At 47.9% G+C, this 24,105-nt stretch overlaps 1 protein-coding gene across 1 annotated transcript in view; it reads right to left on the reverse strand.

Moving 5' to 3' along the window:
- Positions 1 to 24,105, reverse strand: part of btv (dynein cytoplasmic heavy chain beethoven) — a 97,217-nt gene that overhangs the window by 31,983 nt on the left and 41,129 nt on the right. The window contains exons 28-44 of the mRNA XM_077663964.1: positions 23,744 to 23,926; positions 22,572 to 22,795; positions 21,318 to 21,421; positions 20,564 to 20,787; positions 18,865 to 19,053; positions 18,061 to 18,148; positions 16,180 to 16,387; positions 14,090 to 14,216; positions 13,223 to 13,378; positions 12,210 to 12,308; positions 10,949 to 11,094; positions 9,870 to 10,259; positions 9,110 to 9,242; positions 6,110 to 6,356; positions 5,096 to 5,218; positions 2,941 to 3,149; positions 1,907 to 2,117 (exon numbers count right to left, since the gene is read on the reverse strand). Coding sequence (XP_077520090.1) covers positions 1,907 to 2,117; positions 2,941 to 3,149; positions 5,096 to 5,218; positions 6,110 to 6,356; positions 9,110 to 9,242; positions 9,870 to 10,259; positions 10,949 to 11,094; positions 12,210 to 12,308; positions 13,223 to 13,378; positions 14,090 to 14,216; positions 16,180 to 16,387; positions 18,061 to 18,148; positions 18,865 to 19,053; positions 20,564 to 20,787; positions 21,318 to 21,421; positions 22,572 to 22,795; positions 23,744 to 23,926 — 3,061 coding nt within the window. The remainder of the gene's footprint in view (positions 1 to 1,906; positions 2,118 to 2,940; positions 3,150 to 5,095; positions 5,219 to 6,109; positions 6,357 to 9,109; positions 9,243 to 9,869; positions 10,260 to 10,948; positions 11,095 to 12,209; positions 12,309 to 13,222; positions 13,379 to 14,089; positions 14,217 to 16,179; positions 16,388 to 18,060; positions 18,149 to 18,864; positions 19,054 to 20,563; positions 20,788 to 21,317; positions 21,422 to 22,571; positions 22,796 to 23,743; positions 23,927 to 24,105) is intronic.

Genomic DNA, 24,105 nt, shown 5'->3' on the forward strand with positions numbered 1-24,105 from the left:
CAATCGATAATAGACTGTAATCTCTCCATATTTTGTCATGCGTTCGCCGCTTCTTTGGTCGAGGAGCCCCGTGCCAGCCTGGTGGTAAAGACATCGAGCCAACTCGTGGGCCGCCTCGTTTCCAAAGACGACAGAATGCGCGGGTATCCATATTAGAGTGATTGTCCTGTCTATTTTTCTTTGGCAAAAGATCGTAGTTTTGCTGTCGCTTATATTTGGAGTCCGTCCGGACGCTGGCCAGCGCTACAGCAGTCTCCTCCGGCGTCTCCGAAGAGCTGGTTTACAGTCACCGAAAAACAGATCATTTTCTCTTTTGATAAGATTGCATGTTGTATAAGAGCGCGGTGTCACAAAGGAACTGAACATGCCGTCCAAAGTTTTTCTTTCAGCTGAGTGGCCAGACAGAAGTCGGCAGAAATAGTGAGGTCTATTTAGACGTAAAGGCCTAGGGGCCATTATTCAGCTCGCTACTCTGCAATGGTGACGGGTGACGGGTGGCGATACTGATGGAGGAGAGATGCGAATATGCTTGTACATACACATCAGTAGCATGACGAATTGAGAACGCGAGGCGAAATCCTCGGTAGCAAGCTCTTCACGGGCTAACGGGACATTAGCCTTTCTTCTGAAATTTTTCTGATATTAGACTTCATCATGTTTTTTTAATAATCTGCGATTCGCTGATGACATTGCCTTGCTGAGTCACTCAGGAGGTGAACTGCAAATCATGATCAATGAGTTAGACAGCCAGAGCAGACTGTTGGGTCTAAAATTAACATGCAGAAAACCAAGGTAATGTTCAACAGCCTAGCAAGGGAACAACAGTTCACAATTGGCAGCGAGAGCCTAGAAGTTGTGACGGAATATGTCTACTTAGGGCAGGTAGTGGCAGCTGATGCGGATCATGAGAGGGAGATAACTAGAAGGATAAGAATGGTGTGGAGCACATATGGCAAATTCTCGCAGATCATGAGTGGCATTTTACCAATTTCCCTCAAGAGGAAAGTGTACAACAGCTTTATTTTACCGGTACTCACCTACGGGGCAGAAACGTGGAGGCTAACGAAAAGAGTTCGGCTTAAGTTAAGGACAACGCAGCGAGCCATGGAAAGAAAAATGATAGGTGTAACGTCAAGAGACCGGAAGCGGGCAGAGTGGGTGAGGAAACAAGCGCGGGTTAATGACATCCTAGTCGAAATCAAGAGCAAGGAATGGGCTTGGGCAGGGCATGTAATGCGAAGGCAAGATAACCGCTGGTCCTTAAGGGTAACGGAGTGGGTTCCAAGAGAAAGTAAGCGTAGCAGGGGGCGGCAGAAGGTTAGGTGGGCGGATGAGATTAAGACGTTTGCAGGCAAAGGGTGGATGCAGCTGGCAAAGGATAGGGTTAATTGGAGAGACATGGGAGAGGCCTTTGCCCTGCAGTGGGTGTAGTCAGGCTGATGATGATGATGTTTTTTTTTCTTTCCTCACAATGTTAACTTGATAAATGGTTTCGATCGCTGGTTTTGTTGCTCAGGTGTACACTGTGAATTGCGTAGATTGCGTAGCGGATTGCGAAATGTACACATTGCATTTCCGTTTGCTGACATAATGTGTAAATCAACATGTATTTTTTATAGCTTTTGTTTATGTATTGTTTTTGTCAATTCCAGATCAGCGCCTGTGCCTGCTGCCAGCAGACTGGGTTTAAGCCCCGTCAAGTTGCCGTGAGCAACTTTTAGTTAAATCTCCCATAAATTGTATGTTTATGGAAGTAAAGGCAATTCAAATAAATTCAATTCAATTCAACTGCAGTGTCATATGAGGTGGGCGTTAAGCGAAAAAGCTCCTTCAAATATACAAGTAGCCGCCTCCATGTCAGCCGCTTTCTCTAAAGCTGATCATAAGACATGAATTTGCAGCTCACGGCGGCAGAAGTGCTCCCAGGGAGTCTGCCCGTCGGCCTCGGGCTCTTCCTGCTGAAGGGCGGCAAGGTCTAGCTCGTCGGGCCGGAAGAGACCGGGTGCCTCACCCGTGGCCCACAGGGCGGCAAGCATGTCCAGCGAGGCGTCGTCCAGTTGCTGGTCCTCGACCAGCAGCACCGATCGCTGGCCCTCCAGCCCGGCCGCCTGCACAAGCTAGGAGAGAGAGAGAGAGAGCGATGGCCTTTCTGGCCAGGACCGCCGCCTTGTGTCTGGGTACCCATATGCACCGTAGTCCGTGAGATAGACGAGAGAGTTTGTTAAGCTTAAGGCGTAGAATATACAGGCTATGGAGAGAGCAGCTCGTGGGGTCATAAGTGGCACTGCACGGTAACGCAAACCATAGCACTGTGGAGCGCTGTTGGTACATAACTATTACCGAGTTTCTGAAGCAGTCAACAAGACTCGCAGAATGGTGTCATGTACATTATATGCACGCATACGTTAGCATTAATCCTGATCACTAGAAGCCAATATATCGCCAGAAAGACATCAGTGCTACCTTCTAACAGCACAGTATAGTACGGTGCATAAGAATTTCATTGTTCTCATTGGTGCCTACGCGTCAAATGCCAAAAGTGCCACAGACTGTACCAAGCGCAACAGCGATTCGTGCATGCTCGAGAGGAAAATTTAAGAAATGAAGTCATACGAAAAGAGGAGAAGGAAGGAAAAAAGGCGGTGGGGGCTGTTTAGGCACGCTAACCACTGCCAACAACGCACGTGCGCCTAGTTAAAAAGGTCGTTTGCGTCTTTACATCATGGATATACATTAACTTGAACACGGGCGCAGCCTGACGTTATGTCTGATGGAGAGACCCGAGGCCTGTCTTAACAGTTAACTTAAACAATGTCGATTACTCGGTAACAATCGATTGAAAAGTGGATGCAACACATTACTCGACCGCTAGTCGGTTTCGTGGCAGTCACCGCTACAGTGATACCATTACAGCGGCTTTGTAAAGGCCAGCAATCCTACCGGACGCAGGTCGCTCCGACTGGTGGCCAGTGAGCGTCCCCTGGGCGAGATGCAGGGCAGACGTGCGCGGTGTGCAGCCAGGCGCAGCGCCAAGCGACGAGCCATGCCTGAGGCGCCACCCAATAGGAGCCAGCCGGCCGGCCGCCCCAGCGCCCAGTCCGCCTGAGCCACCAGAGACAGCCACTCGCGCACGGGCACAGCCTCCGCACCTGCGCGAGTCGCCACCAGCTCGAATGTGTGCGGAGAAGCTAGCCTCTGGACTGTCATACCGCATACTAGCAGGGGATCGTAATGGGGCCGAGGCTCAGACAATGACCATTACCATCACCATCAACCGGGCAACGTCCACTGTAGGATGAACTCATTTCCGAGTGACCTCCAATTAAGTCTAGCTTGTGCTAGCTACGGCCACCTTATCACTAAAAACTTTCTGAGCTCATCAGCGCACCTGATTTTCTGTCTCCCCTTGCCTGCGCTTGCCTACTCTTGGAACCCACTACGTTGCCCTTACGGACCATCGGTCACCTTTTCTTCACACTGCATGCCCAGCCCTGCCCATCCTCATTTATACTTCTCGAATTCGATTAGGATGCCATTAGCTTGTTTGTTTTCTTATTCCCTCAGCTTTCTTCCCGTTTCTTAACGTTACACCTTTTTTCCTTTCCATAACTCCGCAGTTTTTCCGCAGTTTAAGGTCAACCCTTTTCGTTAGTCTCCACGTTTCTGTCTCATAGGCAAGTAGCATTAAGATACAAGCTTTGTGTATTCTTCTCTTGAGGGATACTGGTAACTGCCTTTCATGATTTGACAGTATATCCCAAATGCACTCCACCCCATTATTATTCTCCTATAGTCATTTGACTGTTGTGGTACGGATCTGCGGTCACTATACCTGCCCTAAGTAGATAAATTCTTTTACCAGTTCTAGTGCTTCGCCACCTATCATAAACTTTTGTTTCCTTCCGAAAATAATTTACATTAGTTTACATTTATGCGTATTAAATTTTAGACCCACCATTGCGCTCTGTCTGCCTAGGCCTGAGAGGTGCACCTGAGCTATGAGAAGCACTGCAGTGCAGGGCACAAGAATAATTCTGAACGCCTGGGGTTCTTTAACGTGCACCGGAATCGTTCAGCGAGAGGGTGCTTTTGCATTTCGCTCCCATCGAAATGCGTCCACCGCGGCAGCATTTCGATTCCCCGACCTCATTCTCAGAAGCTGAATATTTTAGCGCCCAGGCCCGGAGAATCTGGACAAACACTTATAATTCGTGCGGATGTCAGCACGTGATGTACGGCGCTGAACATCAAGAATTATCGCGGGAATTCTGAATGTTTGGTTAACCTCACTGATTTCTTATGGCCGTCAGAACTTGTAGGTGCGAGCGCAAGAAGCACCTTATAAGTCCCATTCTGCAACGGGCAATCAGAGTCATCTTAGCGCACCATTTCTCCACACTCTTTAGTTCTCTCATAATCACATATAAAAATACTGATGTTAGGTTACGTGGTGTTCGCTACTGTCTGCCGACAGATGGCACTAGTTGGCTACGCCTAGAATAGCTGAGCTTGAAGACACCTAGGTGACCCGAGGCTCTATTCGAAGGGGCGCCTTTTTCAAAGACGGGCCGGTCCCAACGACTATACTCGTGCAAGATGTCGCATCAGGGCGTCTTGTAATGCAGTATTGTTTGTATGCGAATGAAAAAAATTGACAGAGGATTACGCTAGTCAGTAATGTGAAATTTTAGCGCACCTCTTCAGAAGAGTATTGTGGTTATCTAATTGCTGTCTTTCGGGATCGTCCCGTATCTACCACATCCCGATTGTCCATTCCTCCGTTCTCGCCGGGGCAGGAGGCTTTTCGCTCTGCCACTGCCCGCCAACCCGCCTACACACGCCACCTGTCAGGTGGCGTATTACGCCGACTACGCCGACGAATACGAAGCGGAACGCAGGAACGGGAGCATAAGAGCTGCACACTAAAAAGTAGAGCGGTTAATTCAGAAGGAAAAGGAAGGGATGAGCCATGCACAAAGACCCTCATGGTTATTTACTACGCTGCATGCCGAGGGACCACAATGTCTCAGTGCAAATGAAATGCGGTGTGTCAAGAGACACTTTAGAGTATATATTGAAGGTTAAAAACACGTACCACATTCTCTGACTGTCTTCATAACAACGTCGTTCCAGTCTTTCAAGTCAAGCCTTGAGAGCTGACTCCCCCACACCGCAGCTTTTGTTGACGATTCACCAACGGCAGACACGTAGACGACCTCTGTGAATAAAGTAGAATCGCAACGATAGTACGATAATGGGGAATAAAACGTCATCAACAAAAATGCTTGCTCCCATAGCATAGCCAAGGGCAAGCGCAGGGTTCCCCGCGAAAGAAAGTGGTGCGGAATCGAAGGTGGCGGTACACGACTCTGGACCAGGACGAATTTTTCCTTAACTACGAAGTTTCTGAGAAAGCTGTATGGCTTTCTTTGGGAGACGTATGGCTACGTTTGGCTGGATGACAATCAGTAATTACTCCCTTATTACAAATCTGCTCCAGATTGGGAAATTCCCCTAAACATTTGACCAACCGGAATAAGCTTCCCTGGAGTGTTCCTTTTCTTATTTATTCACTTTTTTTTTTCTTCTGGCACCCCATAAGAAGTATACACGTGCCACGGCCACCCCCCTGCCCTCCGCATACGCCTGTGGAGCTAGCCAAAGCAAAAGCCAGACATCTCGAAGCAGAAAAAATGTTATTCCAGCGTGTTTAGGGGGAATCCCTCAAGATAGAATTTTGGAGGTTGACCCGCCTGCAAAGTAAACTTCACCGCATATCCTAAATTTTGTAACGCGGCTTTACTGCAATGTTTTTATGTACTAAAGAGAATGGGAATGCCAAACTCCCGACTACCGTTTTTTTTTTTTTCCTGTGCCCCGACCAGGAAGAATCTCTCTTCAACCGGGAATATTCTGAAAAATATGTTGAAAATTTTCTTTCCAGCCTGATGGCTGCACTCAGGGGGACGCTGAAGAAAAATTGCTCGTTTGATTGAAATCTATACGATTCATCTTGGGAGACTGCATGGAACACATCGAACTATTTCTTCGAGATATTTTCACAGCTAACTGGCGTCAGGGGTAATAAATGGACGCTAAAGTTGTTCACCATGCTGTCGCTGCAGGGCGGAGTGCTGGGGCCAGTGGGCGCGCAGCACGCCCGCCACGAGGGCGTCCAGCTGTGCGCGATCGGCGTCGTCGGCAAGGGGGTCCCTGAGCAACCGACACCCCTCGTGCACCCAGCACGCCAGTGCGCCTTGCGCGTCGGCGGGTGCCGCGTAGCGAACCAGGCCACGCACCCAGTCGGTCAGCAGGCGCGCCGTCCACCCTTCCGCCGCCGGCAGCCGGGACTGCGCCTGTGCCGCGCGAGGCAGCCGCGTCCCCCATGTCCAACATTCTCGGGGAAAAGTTTCAAAAATTGTTTATTTATTTATTTATTTATTTATTTATTTATTTATTTATTTATTTAGTTAGTTAGTTGTTTAGTTAGTTAGTTAGTTAGTTAGTTAGTTAGTTAGTTAGTTAGTTAGTTAGTTAGTTAGTTAGTTAGTTAGTTAGTTAGTTAGTTAGTTAGTTAGTTAGTTAGTTAGTTAGTTACAGAATACTGCAGACCGAATTGGTCCAAGCAGGAGAGGGTACATACATTTCTTAGTAAGCACTATGCCTTGGAATCAGCAACAATGGTGAAGTTACGATTTGCAACAAGAAAAATATTAACATACATAAGCAAGGTTATAAAGCGAATACACTTTGTGAAAGTGCATGCCCCAAACACAGGCACGTAGACAAAGAAGCACACTATGCACTGTTAATAAATAATCATCATTTCTAACCGTACAGTCAGATGTATAGACTCCCAAAAGGTTGAAGAAAGGAGAGGTGAATCATGAGGCAGGGAATTCCAGTCAGATATTGTTTTCGGGAAAAATGAATGTTTGTAGAAGTTTGTACGGGCAAATATTGGCTTGATACTATTACTATGTTTGTGACGTGAAGGTCTGGTTGAGTCCCTTTCGAAGTAGTCCTGAAAAGTTGTCAGACACTATTATGAAGATATTGAAGGTAATGGTCCATTCTTCTGATATGTAGCAAAAATCTTTTTTTTTAAGTGTTTCCATCGATCGCATCGAACAGTTAGGACTACCATAGAAAACGAATGGGGAAGGCTTCTGACGACAGCAAGAACGACAATAGAAAAAAATGCCAAGGCTCCCGTCGGATGATCTACGAACATATTGACTGTTAGAGCGAAATCTCATTTATGTGAAAAAATTGCGTTCATAAACGGTTTCCCGCTCAAAAATGTTTTTGCCCAGAATTGTTTGGTATGCTCACCAAAAAATCCTCCTTCGTAATATGAGCAAACACGAAAGTTGACGGATCAAAAGTGAACTGTATTATAAATAGTCCCTGCGCTTGTGCTTTCAAGTGCCATACAATTTTGAGTGCGCTTAATGCTCTAATTAGTATGAACCCACGAATACGTAATAAGCATTGTGCGAACTAATTAGTACCCTTTACTCCTAGTAGAGCTCCTCCAGGGCATGCCCTTACATGAGCACAGGGAAGACGCATGGACGAACGGGCCAGACTGCAAGAACAGCACAACACTTGCTGACAGCATAGGAAACGGGCGGCACACGCAATACTTTTACGTGGCGATGGCAGCATGGCGTAATGACAGGACTACAATCAGTGATGGTCAAACGCTGCTCACGGACACATGCTGGATGCTTTGCTCAGACATGACTTTCCACTTAAAACTCAATTATACGATGTTGAAGGAAAATTTTGTAAAATCCAGAATTTCGCAGTGGACGAATAGTAAAACACTTTTAGCTGGCAACGCAATTATTTCCTAACGAATAAGCCATTTAATCAGTCATGGGGGTGTCCTTCAAGCAAAGACGTTACAGAGACCTTGCAGCTGGCCATAACGGTGACAGGCTCTACCGGAGCTATCCCTATAGTCGGCCCATGGACTCAAGAGTTCGACGGCATGCACAATCTCGTTAGCTTCAGACACATAAATGGCGACATGTCCGCGTTGTTGTTTTTTGGCATTTGCCTATGGGAACTATTATGATTTAGAATGTATCCTTCAAAAGAAGTCTTATCTTTGTTGGCACCAGCGCCACGTAGGCTCTTAAAATTTTACTTCAGAGACTGGGCTTCGCCCAGCTAGCGAAGCTGTTCCCATCAGTTGGAAGCGAACCCTTTAAGCTTCTGCTCGGGGCTAGCTGAGCAAGACCATCGAGAGTGGCACAATGACCTGAACCCGTAATACTTACTGCAATTCAAGATTATTCATGAATTTGTTCAATTGAACATTCGTGCTACGATATGGACAGCGACAACAGTCTTTGTAATAGTACATTATGCTACTTCAGTGATACAGGTATTTTCAAATATGATTCCAGCCTATTAATGCGATAAGTGTTAAGGGTCCCGTTCAGCGGAAAACACGACGTCGGTGTCGTCGGCGTGAGCGAAAAATCCCCAGAGAAGCCGGTGGCCCAGATGTCACCTATCTCACGTGACCTTGTGACGTCGCCACAACCTGCCCACCGTGGCAGGCAGGTGGCAGTTATATTAATGATTTGTCACGAGAGGTTGCTTGGCAAGAGCAACCTGGGTCTCACAAGCCCCATCTGTGACTTTTTTTTGTAACAGCCACCTGCCGGGGATGTGGCGCACCGCTTAAGCGCTGCACCTTCGCGCCAGAAATGGTAAGGACTTCCAGCGATCTATGAATGTCAATTAGGCAAGGACCGATTCCACATATGTGGGCATTTAACCATTAACGCTATTGCGTCAAACCCTTAAGGCGAAGCTTATGTGTCCCCTCCAGCTTTTTTTCTTTGAAAATCTCTGTAAAATCGAGTTTGGTGCCCATTATTACTAAGAAGATTGAGATTTCAAATGCATTAAACGCAATGAGTAACAGTTGATAAATAAGAGTTTTTTTTCGTAAAACTCAGAACTTCTTTAAATCTGCTTTCGTAAAATCACCTTTCGAGTGCCAATACATCCACCATCCTTCGGGGAGCATTCCTGACGGGATGCACAGGCGCAGAGTGAAAGCAGATATGCAACAGCGTTTGCTTACCTGCTGCACAAGTGTGACCATTGAGGCACCGAGCGTCTCGTGCTGGTCAGCTAGGCTTCCTTCGGCCAGGTGCTGCATCACCGGCTGCAGGTAAGCCGCACATATTCGCGCCAGCTCCGGTGGTTGTGGTGCCCTGAGAAGTATATATTTCAACTCGGCATCAATACAAGAGTGCAGCGACCCAGAGAACAATTTTTACTGCTGCAAAAGTTTGCATCGTAAGGATGAGCATAGCCACCACTCGCATCTGCGCGCCCAGCGCGTTTTCGACATGCTGTGCAGCGTCAGACGTGGTCTATGGCACAGGTACTTTGTTAACATACGTAGCGAATGACAAACATCAGCCAAGAAGACACGACCCGACAAACGCGGCGCTGTCGCTTTCTGTCCAGATATTTGTCTTTCGGGCTGTACATGCAACCTTGCCACTGGTCTGGTGCTTTAAAAATGCAAGGTGACTTGCACACGCGGCCATAGCAGTCGCTAAACTGTGCGCTGAAGCTTCCACGATAGTATCGAGGTGTCAAAGATGTAGCCCTCAAGAATGACGGTCCCTCTTCTTATACATGGGTGGCACCGACGTCGTAGCGGCAGCCATATTTGAGGCCAGCACAGAAAGCTTTCCTGCGTTTTCTATACCCGTGTATAGAAAGCAGAGGAGTAGCCTCGAGTAGTCGGCCGTTGGTCTGCGTACTTCTGGAGCATTCTGCATATAGTGATGTAGGAGTGGCGAGAGGAGCACGAAATAGAAACGGCGCACCCGAGAGCGAAGACGCGTGCAGCCGACAGGAGCCTCGGAGGCAGCGCTGGGGCTGGCAGGGACACGGTGGCCACCAGCTGGACCCTCTGCAGCGTCACCCAGGGGCATCCCGGTTCTCCAGGGTCGTGGTATCCGCCGTGGGTGTGCACCTGATGCAGCCAGGCAGCCAGCTGGCACGAGCCCCAGCGGTCGCGGCGCGCCGCCCCGAGTCCGCGCAGGCACAGCACCAGCCAGCCGGCGCCACGGGGCTGCAGACCGCCGCCGGCGCACGGCGCGCACGCCAGCCGAAGGGCGCGGGACACCTGAGCGGCGCCCGTCAGCGCCGTGCAGGGAAGCCAGCGCACCTCGCAGGGAGCAGGCAGCCGGGCCAAGCAGTGCGACAGCAGCACGCTGCGAACACAAAGGAACAAGCTTAGTCAACAGCTTGACGCTTTGTTTGACATCGCTCTATGCATTCAGGAATAGCTTTCAGCCGTAGAGACGTTATAGCACATCGTGTGTGTCATCTTCTTCTGCGATCTTAAGTTACGATTTATTCTCTGAACACGACTGAAAGCTTGCGGTTTGCTAAATATATGTCAATAACAGGATTATTTCGGCAAATTAGAAATTTCCATGCAAAGCTAGACTGCTGGCGTGGCGAAAATAAAGATTCGTTCGCTAAGTTGTGCAATAGATTAAATAGAGTTTCCTTAATCTAAGCCTGGATCAAATATTGTTTTTGAAGTGATATCAAAAATTGATTTAAAGAAATTTACCGATAGAACATTGTTTGGTACCGAGAGGCATTCAACAAGTTGGCCTGACAATTCAGTGTCATATGTTTTGTTATTCATAACGGGTAATTTCTTAGTAATCCTGTCGTTACTCTCGAGCCGAATCATCTCAGCGCACGGAGTTTATTCGAGAAGAATACCCCCTTGAGTAGCTCATGAAACGGAACAGAAAAACTAAAGCTGAAAGGAATTCTTTGACGCTTTCTCTTCCTCGGCCTAGACAGTTTGGCTGTTCGCTGAGTTAACGAAGACGCCAAACCGTCTTTCTTGACAAAAAAAGATAATATTCCCGCTGTGAAAAACCTTTTTCCACATCCGTGTGGTCCAGCTATGAGCACCAGCTCCGGAGACGCCAGCCATGGCGTGAGCACATCCACGGCGCTGCAGACGTCCACCGTTTCAACCACAGGGGTCGCTGGAAGCTCTGGCAGGCTGATCTCTCTTGACGCCTGGCAGAGAGCGGTAGGAGATCAGTCAGTGGGAAAGGCACAATACATATGTTACAGGCATCTCAGAAGGACCACAAATTCGCACGTGCTGGAACCGTATAGAAGCAAGCAACAAGGACAAAACACTTTCTGAGCAATTACCAAAATATTAAAAGTATTTTTTTTCATGAGAAGTACTCGTAAATTTTGGCAATGGGAAAAAAATCGCTTTTGAGGGAAAGCAAGCAACAAAAAAGGCGGCAACATTCCATATAGAACGATTTCACTGGAGTCAACCAGTAGAAGGAACGAATAAGCGACAGGGGAACGTGGAAAGAAGAAAAGCTTATTTCATGTAGCGACTGTACATAGTAAGGGACACAGAAGCTGACAAAGCATGGGGAATCACTCACAGCATACACATACATATACCAGGTGTCACAGGAAAGATTCTAACTAATTTTCAAAAGTAGGGTTTTTGATGTAAAAATATGGCTTTTACTTCATGCTTTTACGCCAGGGTTGGTGGACACCAGAAAACCGGTGAATTATTTTAACTAGTAAGGTGGTTAACTAATTTTCAAAAATTAACTGTTTAACTATTAGAGTTAAGCGCCTGGTTGCAAATAGAGATTTGTAGCTGGCCGTTAGTAACCGCCATTTAAGTTTTTAGAACTTCGAAAACGTGATTACCCTCGCCGCAGTGGCTCGACGAAATCTGGGTGCATCGTGCGAAAATACATGCGCTTTCGAAAGCATGCAGGCAAAGCCACCCCTCCAGTACACGTAACTAGTCGAAATAGCCAAGTTTCGTCTAGCCATAGCGGCAAGGGTAATCGCGTTTTCGAAATTCTGAAAAACTTGTATGGTGGCTACTAACAATCGGCTACAGATTTCTAGTTTCCACAAGGCGCCTAACTCTAATAGTTAAAAAGCTGATTATTATAAATTAGTTAACCAGCTTACTAGTTCAGATGATTCAACGGTTTTATGGCGTGTGCCAACAATGGCAATACCATGCAGCCAAAGCCATATTTTTGCCTAAAAAATCCTATTTTTGAAAATTACTTATTCTTCCCTGCAACACCCGCTATACTACAAGTGGAAAAGCGAATAGATCCAGGCAGCGCATTCACCTGTGGCTCGTACTTGGCCAGTCTGCTGGCCTCCGTGTCCCAGAAGCAGTTCAGCGGATGGCTGTGGTCAGGGGCTGCTACATCCAACCACGAGAAGACCTTGAAAGATTGTGACACGGAGGCGAAGTTGTCAACTGTAGAGCTGACAAGGAGCACTGAAGTGCAATGCAATTAAACTTTTTTTTCTGTGGGGTGCCCAGGGATAATACTAGGGGACAGGTGTATCAGTGCTATGCAGATGAAAAATTCAGTTCAAGCTCATTGCATTAGCTGTGCTGACACTGACGCTGACGCATTTTAACGCGGTATCGTTAAAGGCCGCGGTCATCAGAAAATCCGATGCCAGCATTGTCGGCGTGGTGAGCGAAAAATTGTGGGCGATGCTCTGGCTTGTAATCCCCAGAGATCAACCTAGGAGGCAGGTGGGCCACCTAGGTCACGTGACCTTGCGGCGTCATCACAACCTGCCCACCGGAAAGTGAGCAAACTGCTCACCTTGGCAGGTTACAGGTATATTAATGATTGATCGATCGGGAAGAGAAACCCGGGTCGCACAAGGCCCACTGCTAGGAGCCTCTGCCATCGCAGCGCAGTGGCGCATCGCTTAACCGCTGCACCACTGCGCCAGGAGAGGTATCAGACTTCCAGGGAGCTATGAATGTAATGTGGAGAATGACTTTCTGCAGATATGGAAATTAAACGATTACGCTATCTCGTCATATATTTAAGGCGGCGCTTAAGTCTCCCCTCCAATTTTTTTTCTGCTGTTCCTCTCTTTCAGCGCATCAGGTAATTTGCCTACCTTTTACTGCCCAGTAAAAACAGCAAAAAAATAAACGTTCAAATTTTCATGCTAAGAACATTTCTTGCCTGGCTCACTATTACTGGAAATAACGCCAGTAATGGTGATGTCGTCAGTCTGCTGAATGTATTTACGAGTACGTCCAATAAATTGAAACTAGGGGATTGTTTTACATTGGAAACGAGCACCTTAAGCTGTTCATGAAACGCACCTCTTTGGCGACCTTGTCCCTTCCGCTTGGACCCAAGCTCACGGTCAGCCCACGGGCCAGCGCCAGAGCAAACTGAGTCTTTGTGTTTACTCTAGGAAGGTGGGACAGGGCGTTCCGGACCACCGCCACAGCAGACGTCTCAAGAACAAAATCCTTCTGCACGGGTATGGAACACACATTTAGTATCGCAGGAACGGTTTGTGAAAGCCAGACAGAGAAGAGCGAACGCTAAGTACGAAAAACAAGAGGTTGCGGCGGTCCATTCAAGACTTTGACGAATACTGTTTTTGGCAATAGTCACACTGCCAGCGCCTTGAATTCTTGAGAAAAAGGTATAAAAAGCTTTTCGTCGTCATTCTCATATTTTTGCGGAGGACGACTGCGTATCACAGTGATGCGCACCTTGCAGGACTACGACCAGTGTTCTTTTCCATTCCTCTATCTATGAAAAAGCGCGCTTGCTCACGTAGACTTGCTAAGAGGTTCAGCTGCCATAGCGCTGAAGTATTAAAATGTGACCAACTCTTTTCAGCACTAAATTTCCACGTAATAAAAAAAATGATTAAGTTCGGAGCCGAGGCTGTACGCATACAAAAACGTGTTCTTACGATCACCCAGTTTGATGGGTGAGTCCAACGGTTGACAAAAACTTAAATGATGGCTCTTGCTGTAATACTGCATTGAAGTCAGAAATGCTCAAGAAAATGATCAAACGCTTCTAAAGAATGAAGAAAGAGTAAAAGAGAAGCGTTTTAGATTTTAGAATCAACTTGCCATCGAGTCTCAAAAAGGAGCACATTGTCTAGCGATCAATAGAACAAAACCTAGAAGTTTTTTGCACAACAAAACTAGCAGCGGTTTGGTTACCATTTGGAGAGTGAAGCGCAGGGCCCGAAAGAAGTGCTGCTCTACGAGGTCCGCCAGGGCAGCTTCTTCTCGGGGCTGACCTTGGAGCCATGACGTAACGATTCCCTTGACTGGGCTGTTCTCAGCACTGCATTTTCGCCCGTTTGGAGACATATTTCGACAGTTACAAGCATTTTCGTGCTAAGAAAATGAAGTCGACGAACAGAGCGTCGAAACATCGCAGGCACTGCGGCGTCCCTGTGCTGTGTCCGTCGCATTTCTTTTTCGCGCTTTTCACAGTATGAATCAGAAACAATTCACCAAACTTTCTATTTGATGAGCATCTTGTTGTCAATTCGTTGGCATTAAAATTCATGTTAGCGATGACGAGTGCAGAAGTCAGTGATATTATCTGAGTAATTTGCATAACATAAGCGATGAGCCGAAGAAAAATATAGAGCACCCCGGGTGGACTGGAAACAAAAGGTTACACTAAGACTTGTTAGTAGCTCCACTTGAGCCCCTAGGTATTAATAATAATAATAATAATTGGTTTTGGGGGAAAGGAAATGACGCAGTATCTGTCTTATATATCGTTGGACACCTGAACCGCGCCGTAAGGGAAGGGATAAAGGAGGGAGTGAAAGAAGAAAGGAAGAAATAGGTGCCGTAGTGGAGGACTCCGGAATAATTTATCAAAAGCGGCCATATGCTTCGTTCCACAGGTGGTTTTAGACCCTAGAGTATAGGTTACTCTCGCTCACGAACACAAGTCACCTTAGTGTGAGCCAAATGGCTTAGCAAGAGTGAACACTGCACTAGTACAAAAAATTTGCGTTCTAATCCATGCTACGCCTAGACTACCACACTGCAGTAATGCATGCGTGCTGTTCAATGTTTCGATCTCATCAACACCCGAGCAACAACACAAGGAAGGTTTTCACTAAAAAAGCCTTTATGCTCTCTTTTCGTTACATCACTTTTATGCAACCACGTGGCAGCAGCGATGACGTAGCGTGTACGAGGTGTCTACTTGCAATCTTCGCCTTCTCTAGGCATACTGGCACAAATATTTGTTTTTATTTTCATTTACCTCCCGATGGTATACGACGCGTTCAGTTGAGGTCAGTCAGGCGGACGCAAAGAACGGGGACGTTATCGTTGGCGCAGGCACATTTTGTACACATTTTCTGCACGCTATGAGCCAACCACACACACAAAAAACTATCACATACGGAGAGAACGAGCGATGACACTACAAAGAAGCATATGCGCGGAAAAGAGCACGTGCGAAGAAGGCCATGAACGCATGCTCGAATACACCAGAGAACAACACATCACAAACATAAGCCCTTCTCACGTTCGAAAGGAATAAAAAGCTTCAACGTCTTCTAAGCAACTCTCTTTGGTTATCTCGTGAGGATATTGTGCATTCATAAGCGCGTAAAATTTATCTTGTGCGGATTTTAACGAGAACACGTTCGACGGAAGTTCGCTTGGTTGAGTTTTGAAAAACAAGTTAAGAAATAATGACACCAACGAATAATTTATTTTCAGCCCAATGCTTCGAGGCTAACTCGAACCCTTTTTCCGATTTTAGGGACCTTGTTCAGGGACCAAGAATGACCAGGAAATAGACTGCGAATGGCACCCTATTCTTATAGTCGTAATAAATAAAATTGGCGAATCCTACGGGCTTTAGCCAGTGTTACCGTTAGTGCAGTAACAAAGCTGCGGTCACCTGGTTAAAGCTGAACCAGACACAGGCCTGTCTGGGTGCGTTTGTTTGTGCTCTCTTTAATTTCGCTGTCCGGTGTTAGGAAAGCCATCAAGACACTCATAACACATTTTAGAAACACAGGCTGGAGCGCCAGACCGTAATATCACTGTAGGCATCCTTTGCAATACAGACTAAGGAACAACTTGGACACGTTTCATAACGCAAACTGAACTATCCTTCTGTTTTTTTCTTTCGCTTTCTTTATTCCTCTCCCCACGTGTAGGGTAGCCAACCGGGTATTTCGTGGTTAACCTTCCTGCCTTCTTTTCTTTCAGTCTCTCTCGCTCTCTCCCTCTCACTGCCGTCATGCATCATACTACGCTGTGTTCACCTGAGAAACACCATGCCCACGCGGGACACAGTGGCTGGCGAGGCGGCGGCCAGACTGTCCGTCTCGAAGACGAAATGCACGTTGGGTCCGAACTGGATTCGCTCCCCCGAGGGAAGTGTGAGCAGCCGATTGTCGTCCAGGACGGAGTTGAGTGATTCCACCCATTCCGGGTCCACGTCTCCGTCGCACACGATCCAGCAGGACACCTCTGCGCGTGGTAGAAGACCCTCCGGAACTCAGCAGACCTCAGCAAGGAACTCCGAACTGCAGTTGCACAGCTTTAACATGACTGCGTCACAACCGGGTACTCCGGCTAGCTGGCGTTCTCGAGAATGCGCCCTGATGGTCTCGTGACCTGGTAAGCCAAGCCAATAAGGGCCTTCATATGAAATTGCGCTCTCAGAATCGGCTTATGGTGCAACTATCGCAGTTACTTATTCTCCTCGAAGATTAGTGCAAAGACCGAGAGTACTGATTCTTTCGTGTTGTCGCTGTAAACTTCACTTCGTAGCGCTGTACCCCTATTTGTGAGGCCCTGTCTAGTCGCACTTTTATCTGACCACCTCTTTCATGTCGTGACTTACCACCGCACAACACGCGATATGCAAGAAGTTATTGCTGCAGAATTAGCGAATAACTTGACAGCCTGTTTACATATTTGCTTTTGGAAGACCTTTGAGCGCTCATATCTCACAGTGTGCTTGCTGGGTTCGCAAACTTGGATGCATGCTTGCCGGATAATTGAGAGGTTTAGCACAGCCGGAACATATTACCGTAGACTTATACCGAATTAACGTATGCCTGCTGCGCACGCACACAAGCAGGTATGCCTGGGCTAAAGCTGCAACTGCACGTAGGCAGCAGGCATACATTAATACGGTATGCTTCTACGGTAATACGTCTTCGCTATGCTAAAACCGGTAAAGCTGAGCAATTATGCAGGGTCGGAGCACAGCTCTCACAAAAGGTTTTGTCGATTTAACGAGCAGGTCACTGCGAGAGACGGGGAACTCTTCCCCTGACATTGAAAACGCCGATCTCTGTCAAGCGGCTCTTTAAGGCGAATCTCACTAGGCAGAAACCTAGTGCGACTTGGCACAGGGTGTAAAAAATTCGCAGCCGCTTACACTCAGGGTACGACGAGTGATCAGCGCTAGCTGATGGCGCCGTGATTCATGTCACAGATGACTGCTACTGTCACTGAACTGCCGCTCAACAAACACAAATAACCGGACTAGCTCATGAATGGTTGTGCGGATTTGTTTCGCCGCTGAGGACAAGAGTACTCTGAACCAGGATCCGGGTTAGTATTCGAATTAGGTTGCTCAAGCTGGTCTTCGCCGTAGGCCGGAGACCAACTCCCGACCGTGCTCCCGAGCTGGCAGCTTTGTGCAGTTCCCTCTAATATGAAGCGAGACAAAGATTTCGCATTCAATGTCTGACTATACTTCGAAACTAGGTATGTGTGATGAGCACATGTTTTCGTGTTTTCTAACTAGTTTTACTTTTGGCTTTAATATCCAAAAGTCATTTGGAACTTTACAAGAGATATAAAATTCATTCATCTTTTTGTGCAAACTGGTTGTTCCCTTTTAGGGAGACCTGAACATGTCTGTACAGTTGTCCATAGTTTTACTTCGGAATGAGTCATGCGGACAGGACGACGCCGACGATGCGAAACCGGGGAATTTGGCTAATACAGCTAGCACTGAAATACACGCGGCGACCTTCACATAAGGCGCTCGTCCTGTTGTCTTCTTTTTGTGTCTCCGTTTTGTTTGAGCCCCCATTTTCATCATGAACAGCTTCCAACTAGACCAACTTTACATTCTCCGGCACTTGCAAGACCACCCGTCGCCAGCCAGAGGTTGTTGCCCTCACCCTGCGGCTCCTTGGCAGCCTGACGAGCACTCGCTGTCAGCACCCCATCACACCACTCCCTCGTGTCCGGATGCACGAAGCCCAGCAGCTGTGGGAATCCAAACCAAAAAAACTGATGAGTCCAAGTGCGGAACACGAGGACCGCTTTTACAGCGTTTGTCTGAATCTAGCTTTGCCAACGTTCACATATTTCGCTTTACAATTTTCCCAGATAGCCTGCTTTGTTCATACCTACACCCTTTTTTTTTCAGCAAATGTTGAGTACACTCTACTAAGTTTAATGTAGCACTATAAGTACAGCAGTACTGTTTTCATCTGTTGAATTTGCACTGTTTCGTTTCAAGACCTCATTGCTTTTTATTTGTTTTTGTACTACTGTTGTGCTCTTGTGTGTTCTCGCTTACATCCTGCTTCGGATTCTTTTCCTTCCCATTTTTTTGTACGCAGTACAACACGTTAACTGTAGTGTGCTGCTCCCCTCCTGTATAATACTCTGAGCAATGCCTTTAAAGGCATTTAAATGTATTTAGAAGTAAATTAATCAATCAAAAAATTTCTGCGCGAACCCTACATACTTAGTTTCAAAAAGTCAGCATCACTGAGTTCTTATACACTTGCTTGGTCTTGCTGAACTGCTTCAAATTATTTGTTCACTGAGCATTGGACGTCTGCAATTCTCATTCAGTGCCCTTACTTACACGCTACTCGAAATAACTGCATTAAATATTTACACTTCAACGAATTCGAACAGCTGGGATCGAAGTTCCAATCAGTAGTACAAGATTGAGCGGAGCTACTGCGTGCCTGATGGCGGGGCAGGGACTTGGGGCCGAGAAGCCAGAGCCGCGGCGGAGGTCTGCGTCCCGCGGCGGCCGTGTGCAGCGCACGCTGCAGCAGACGCCAGACGCTCGTCTTGCCCGAACCAGGAGGACCGACCAGCATCACGCCGGCCCGCTGCGAGAGCTGCTCACGCAGCTGCATCACCTTGAGCACCTGCAGTTGCGCAGGCATACGCCGAGGACAATCGTCAGAGTATAGCACTCGAAGCACGCCGTCATTAGAACTCAAGATTAGACCACGGGAAAGTGAAACATTGAGGAAACGAGAAGCAGGAAGCTTTAGCTTACCGCTAGCACTACCACTTACGGTGGCATATTCAGCCCCCTGCGCATGCGCAGGTGGCCCCGACCGGCCAGGCGCAGGCAGATGCACAAGGCGCCTCGGGGCATCTGCGCTAGGGAGGTATACGCTATTCTGGAGTTTTGTACAAACACTGACTTCGGCATTCGCCGACGCGTTTGCTTTTGTACTGAAGGCGAGAGCCCGCTGAGGACGCTGCACGCTGTCGTGCTTGCTGCGCCCAATGCCTTCCCTCTCCGCTACGAGCCCATAAGTTGCGCCTTCTGTCATCTTCACAAATTCCGGCTGACTCCCACCACACTGTTTTTGATTGGCTAGTTCTTGTCCGTCTTACCAGCGCCCTCATCAGTACACTTATTTAGTTTGAACCGAGTCTCTCCTTCTTACACGTGGTAGACAATCTTCAGGAGAAAACGACTTCCGACAGTAACAGAAGAGAGCGTACATTGCATATTATCCTTACGGCAGATATTCATTTTAACGAACACCGCTGGGAATGTGGCCAGGCCAAATGTTTTATAAAAATTCACGGGAAGAAATATAGCGCAAGTAGCTGCGTCAAAGGAACGCTTACCGACGAGCTATCGCCTGTGCCTCTTATCTGTGTGATATGCCAATGACATGTGGAGTTTAGTAGCACACCGGCTTGCTACACGTGAAATCGAAGAAAGGAGATAGAGCCAGAATGAAACACTCAGTGCCTGTCTCTTTGCTACTGTATCAGGAATAGATTTCTTACGCTCCTCTAGCGCCTCAGAGGAGTTTTTTAGAATGCTAATTTATATCCGTCAAAAGGTTCTACTGCAGTTAGCCGACCGGCTATTGAAGTGCTGCAAATGGTCATTTATATTTTATCCTCAGCCCAGACAAGTCAACGCTGCCAAAAAGCAAAGAATGACAATGGGCTAAAATCTACCTCCTATGGCGGTGCCCTGAAGAGCGTATGCCCTGACCTGGCCATCACAACAAAGTGAAGTCAGACACGATAAGGCACACTCAAAACAAAACTAAGGCATAGTGGGACATGAGGCTTGCACTAATAGCCCGAGCAGAGAACAGGGAAGTACCGGAGTTGAATTCCCGTGCTTCGTTTGGCTAATTTCAGAGGCATTCGCTGCATTGCGAAAGTCTTTGGAATCAGTTTACTTTCTCCAACTCTTTCCTCACTATCCGAAGATCCCATTCTCAACTTTGTTTTCTACTACCTGCGTTTTTTTCTTCCCACGTCTAATATTTTCATTCATACATATCTAACGCTTCAGCCCTTGAAGCGGATGCCATAAAACTTCGCGCAGTGAGCAAAACCTATTTCTTCCAAAGGAACATCGACGTTGCTATTAATAGGACTAGCCGAAGGAAAGACCTGCGCATCGTCCCACGTGAGTCCCAGGTGTGTGTATGCTTCCCGGAGGGCCGAGGACATTTCCTCATCTCCCAGGGCGTCATCGGCTGGCGGTGCACCGGGGAAGACATCACGCAAAAGTCGGTTGAAGTGATTGCAGTCACGCAGAGCCAGTTTGGGCAGCACCTGGAGCCGAACCGACCTCACGACGAGGCCCTGCTCCCACGCCTGACGGCCGTTGGTGTCTGTGCGAAACAACGTGCATATGCGCCCTTACCATTATGACTGGGTAGCATGCTTCGAAGATGCGGCGACGTGCTTGCCGAAGCGCCTAATTCTGCTTTCAATGTGCGCCACAGAGACCGCGCCTTCTGATTCATCAGAATTATTATCAGCAGTAGAAGCGGTAAATTGCCACATTCCCTCTACATATATTTCTAAGGCTGTGTTCGAAATGTTGGATTCTTCAGTTGTCCTCGAGATATTTAAAAAAAAACTGAGCACCATGAACTCTACAGTGTTTGATGCACATTTTCTGTCGAATCAAACATTTATGACGCTGCGTACGTAATACCTGAATTCTGTGCAAATCGGTACTGAACACCCTGCATCACAAGTACTTCAGAAAACAGCATGACAGCGTAACCATTGCGCAATGCGCGCAGTTACAGTGGTGTAAGGTTGAATTCAACGGCTGTTTGACAGCGAAAGTTGCAGCGAATATATGTATGTATACAGTGAGGCTACCAAACATTACCTATATGTGAAGGCCCACCTTGCGGAGGAGTGACGGAAAGCCGCATCCGTCCGCAGGCCAGCAGCACGCTCTTTAGCGCCCGCAAACCCCAGTCGTAGTGCTGCTGGGGCACCAGCAGCTCCCTGCACGCAGCGGGCAGGTCAGCTCACGCCCACTTACGTCGCTTATTCCTCCATCGTACCAGATAAGCCACTGTCCCCCCTACAGCCCCCCCAAGAAAACAAATAACAATAAATCATGCTCGTTCAGCGGCCTGAAGCTGTGCTTGTGTCGACTGCCACCGGGCACTTTCTGCGTTCTTAGACGCTGACAGCACTCAGTGGCAACCTTTGAGCGCGCAGCGCGTTGTCTCGCGAGTGTGAAAATCTCACTACCCTTCTGTTGCTTTCTTACTTACCGTTAAATTGAATCTTTTTTTTTTAAGGCGAAAGTTTTGTATGGCTCACCAACAGCGAAACTCGGCGTTGTAGACCACGAAAGGGGTCACAAAAATTCAGTGCGACGTTACCATTATTCCGGAGACCGGAACTGACGTCGTCGTACCGCAAGTGATATTAGCTAAACCGGTAGGGGCATGTTGGCGTGGGTAAACCAGCGCTTTACGTGTGCGTGCATGTCGGCAGGTCTTTCCTAAAGGCCTTCGCCCTAGGGCCCTTGATCTAAGACCTTTACTGGAAAGGCTTTTGAGACAGTACCAGTTACTAACTAGTACTAACTAATAAACACATATAGTTAACTAGTAGCCAACAATTACACACAAATGTTTTCGAATTCATAGCACGTAAGTAGTCTTGCCTAAGTAGTTTTCTTGCCTTCATCACTCGGTCGTCTCCCTTCCGGTCTGAGGTTATTATTAGTCACAGAAAAATTAGCTGGGTTAAATTCATTGCCAGACAAAGACATCTCTGGGTATCTTATTCCTGAGAGTTCCTTCGCCTCACTATCACGTTTATTCACCCTTGTACTCGAATGCATTTCTAGACCACTAACATCCAATGGATGCTAGTCAAACCATTCATGACTATATTACCTTCATTGTTCCATTCATTGCCATCACTCGCAAGACCCCAGAGAATGCATAAATAAGCGGAAAATATGGATAGCTGTTGTGCTGCGTGACAGTCTTGCTGTAGGCCAATGCGAGAAAATGCAGAAGTGCATTAAAAGCCGACACGACGTCCGCCATGTCGTCTTGCAGTGTTGTTTGGAATTTTAGAAAAACTTCGTAAGAAAGCGTGGCGCATTCAAATGCACTGAATGGTAGTACAGTGCCTGGCGAGCTGGAAGGCGGCCACAAGTCGGGCGGCGAGCGACTGCGACCCCTCAAACCCTCCGGCCAGCAGGAGCGCCCGGGCGATGTCGGCGCTGTCCGGTTCGGCCATCGCCACGGGCCGGAACAGTTGTTTCAGGCTGTCGGGCAGGCGCTGTCGGCCTCCGTACTGTTTGCCGGCCGGGTTCAATGTGATGAAGACTCCGGCGCTCCGGTCAAGCTCCACCTAAGCAGTGGAAAGACCACGACATGCATACAATATCGCGCTCGAGGACACCGTCGCATTATAGAGGATACTCTAGCACCAACCAAGTGTTGAAAGGGAAATCTCAGAGTTTTGGGACCAGCTCGGTCCCTTCTTCGGAGGCGACAAAATGCTCAGCACGCAACAGGCAGCAGACCTCTCCTTACGGAGGACATTCACGCACACAAAAGGCAGAGCCCCGGGAACATGTCCAGGTTTCATTTTGTTCTCTCGATGTCCCACGATTCGAGGTGAAGCCTCTTATACGGATCAAGTTTCACGCCCAGCATGCTGGCCCGCAGAAAAGTGATGATTATGTGGTCAAAAAGGTCGCAGGCGTTGGATGTTCATTCTCCGTACAGCGTTTTTGTGTTCCTGAAATTTCTCGACCAAAGTCTCAATAACACAAGAAAGGCGTTCGGTGAATGGACATCGAATGGATGGACCTGGCTGAGCACTTCAAATTCTTTTATCATTGAATCATCACCTTCCAGTGAGTGAGCTATCGCGACGATACCGACGAATGCAATTTGCAATCCTGTAATCTTAGTAAATTTAGCTGGACATGCTGGCCGCTTATCACTGCTACCGGGCTTACTGACACTGTGCGAAAGCTTTCCGTTCCCGCAGGCACTGAAAGCATTGCTGGCCAAGCGCTCCCTAGTTCGTATCATCATCTCGGAGTTTTGTACCTACGAAGCTGCGTCCGAATTTGCCCAGGGCACGCGCTGCTCCTTCCTAGCTCACCGCGTCACAACGCGACAGCCTTGCCCGCATCATTACTTGCAGTAACACGCAGTAAATCATTACTTCTGGCTCAATATCGAAACTGCGCCCGAAAACATTGAAAATATTTCAATACTGAATTGGCTGGAATGTCTGCCTGAATACAACCCAGCGGACCTCCGTATGCATGCATTCGTGATATACCTGCGTTCCCTGCAGGCGAACGCTGGTCCGTCCGTGATGTAGCGCCATCTGCAGGTCTCCGATGAGTGCGGCCATGGCGGAGAGGACGCCCTCGTCGAGCCTGTTGAACTCGTCCAGGCAGCCCCAGGCGCCGCTGCGGGCCAAGCCTACCAGCAGGCGGCCCAGTGAGCGCTCGTCCATGCTCTGCGAGTTAGCCCCATGAAGGGAGCTATTCACCGCGCAAACTTGCGTCTAGGGGCTCCAAAGACCACCAGTTCCCGATATGCGTTATGCTGGAAGACCTAGGTTACCCAGTGAGCACGCGGCGGTGTAGTTCCAATCATCCCCATCAGCTGTCGGCGGAATGCAGTCACCCTTAACTC

This window comes from Amblyomma americanum, chromosome 4 (assembly GCF_052857255.1).
Source record: "Amblyomma americanum isolate KBUSLIRL-KWMA chromosome 4, ASM5285725v1, whole genome shotgun sequence".
NCBI lineage: Eukaryota > Metazoa > Arthropoda > Arachnida > Ixodida > Ixodidae > Amblyomma > Amblyomma americanum.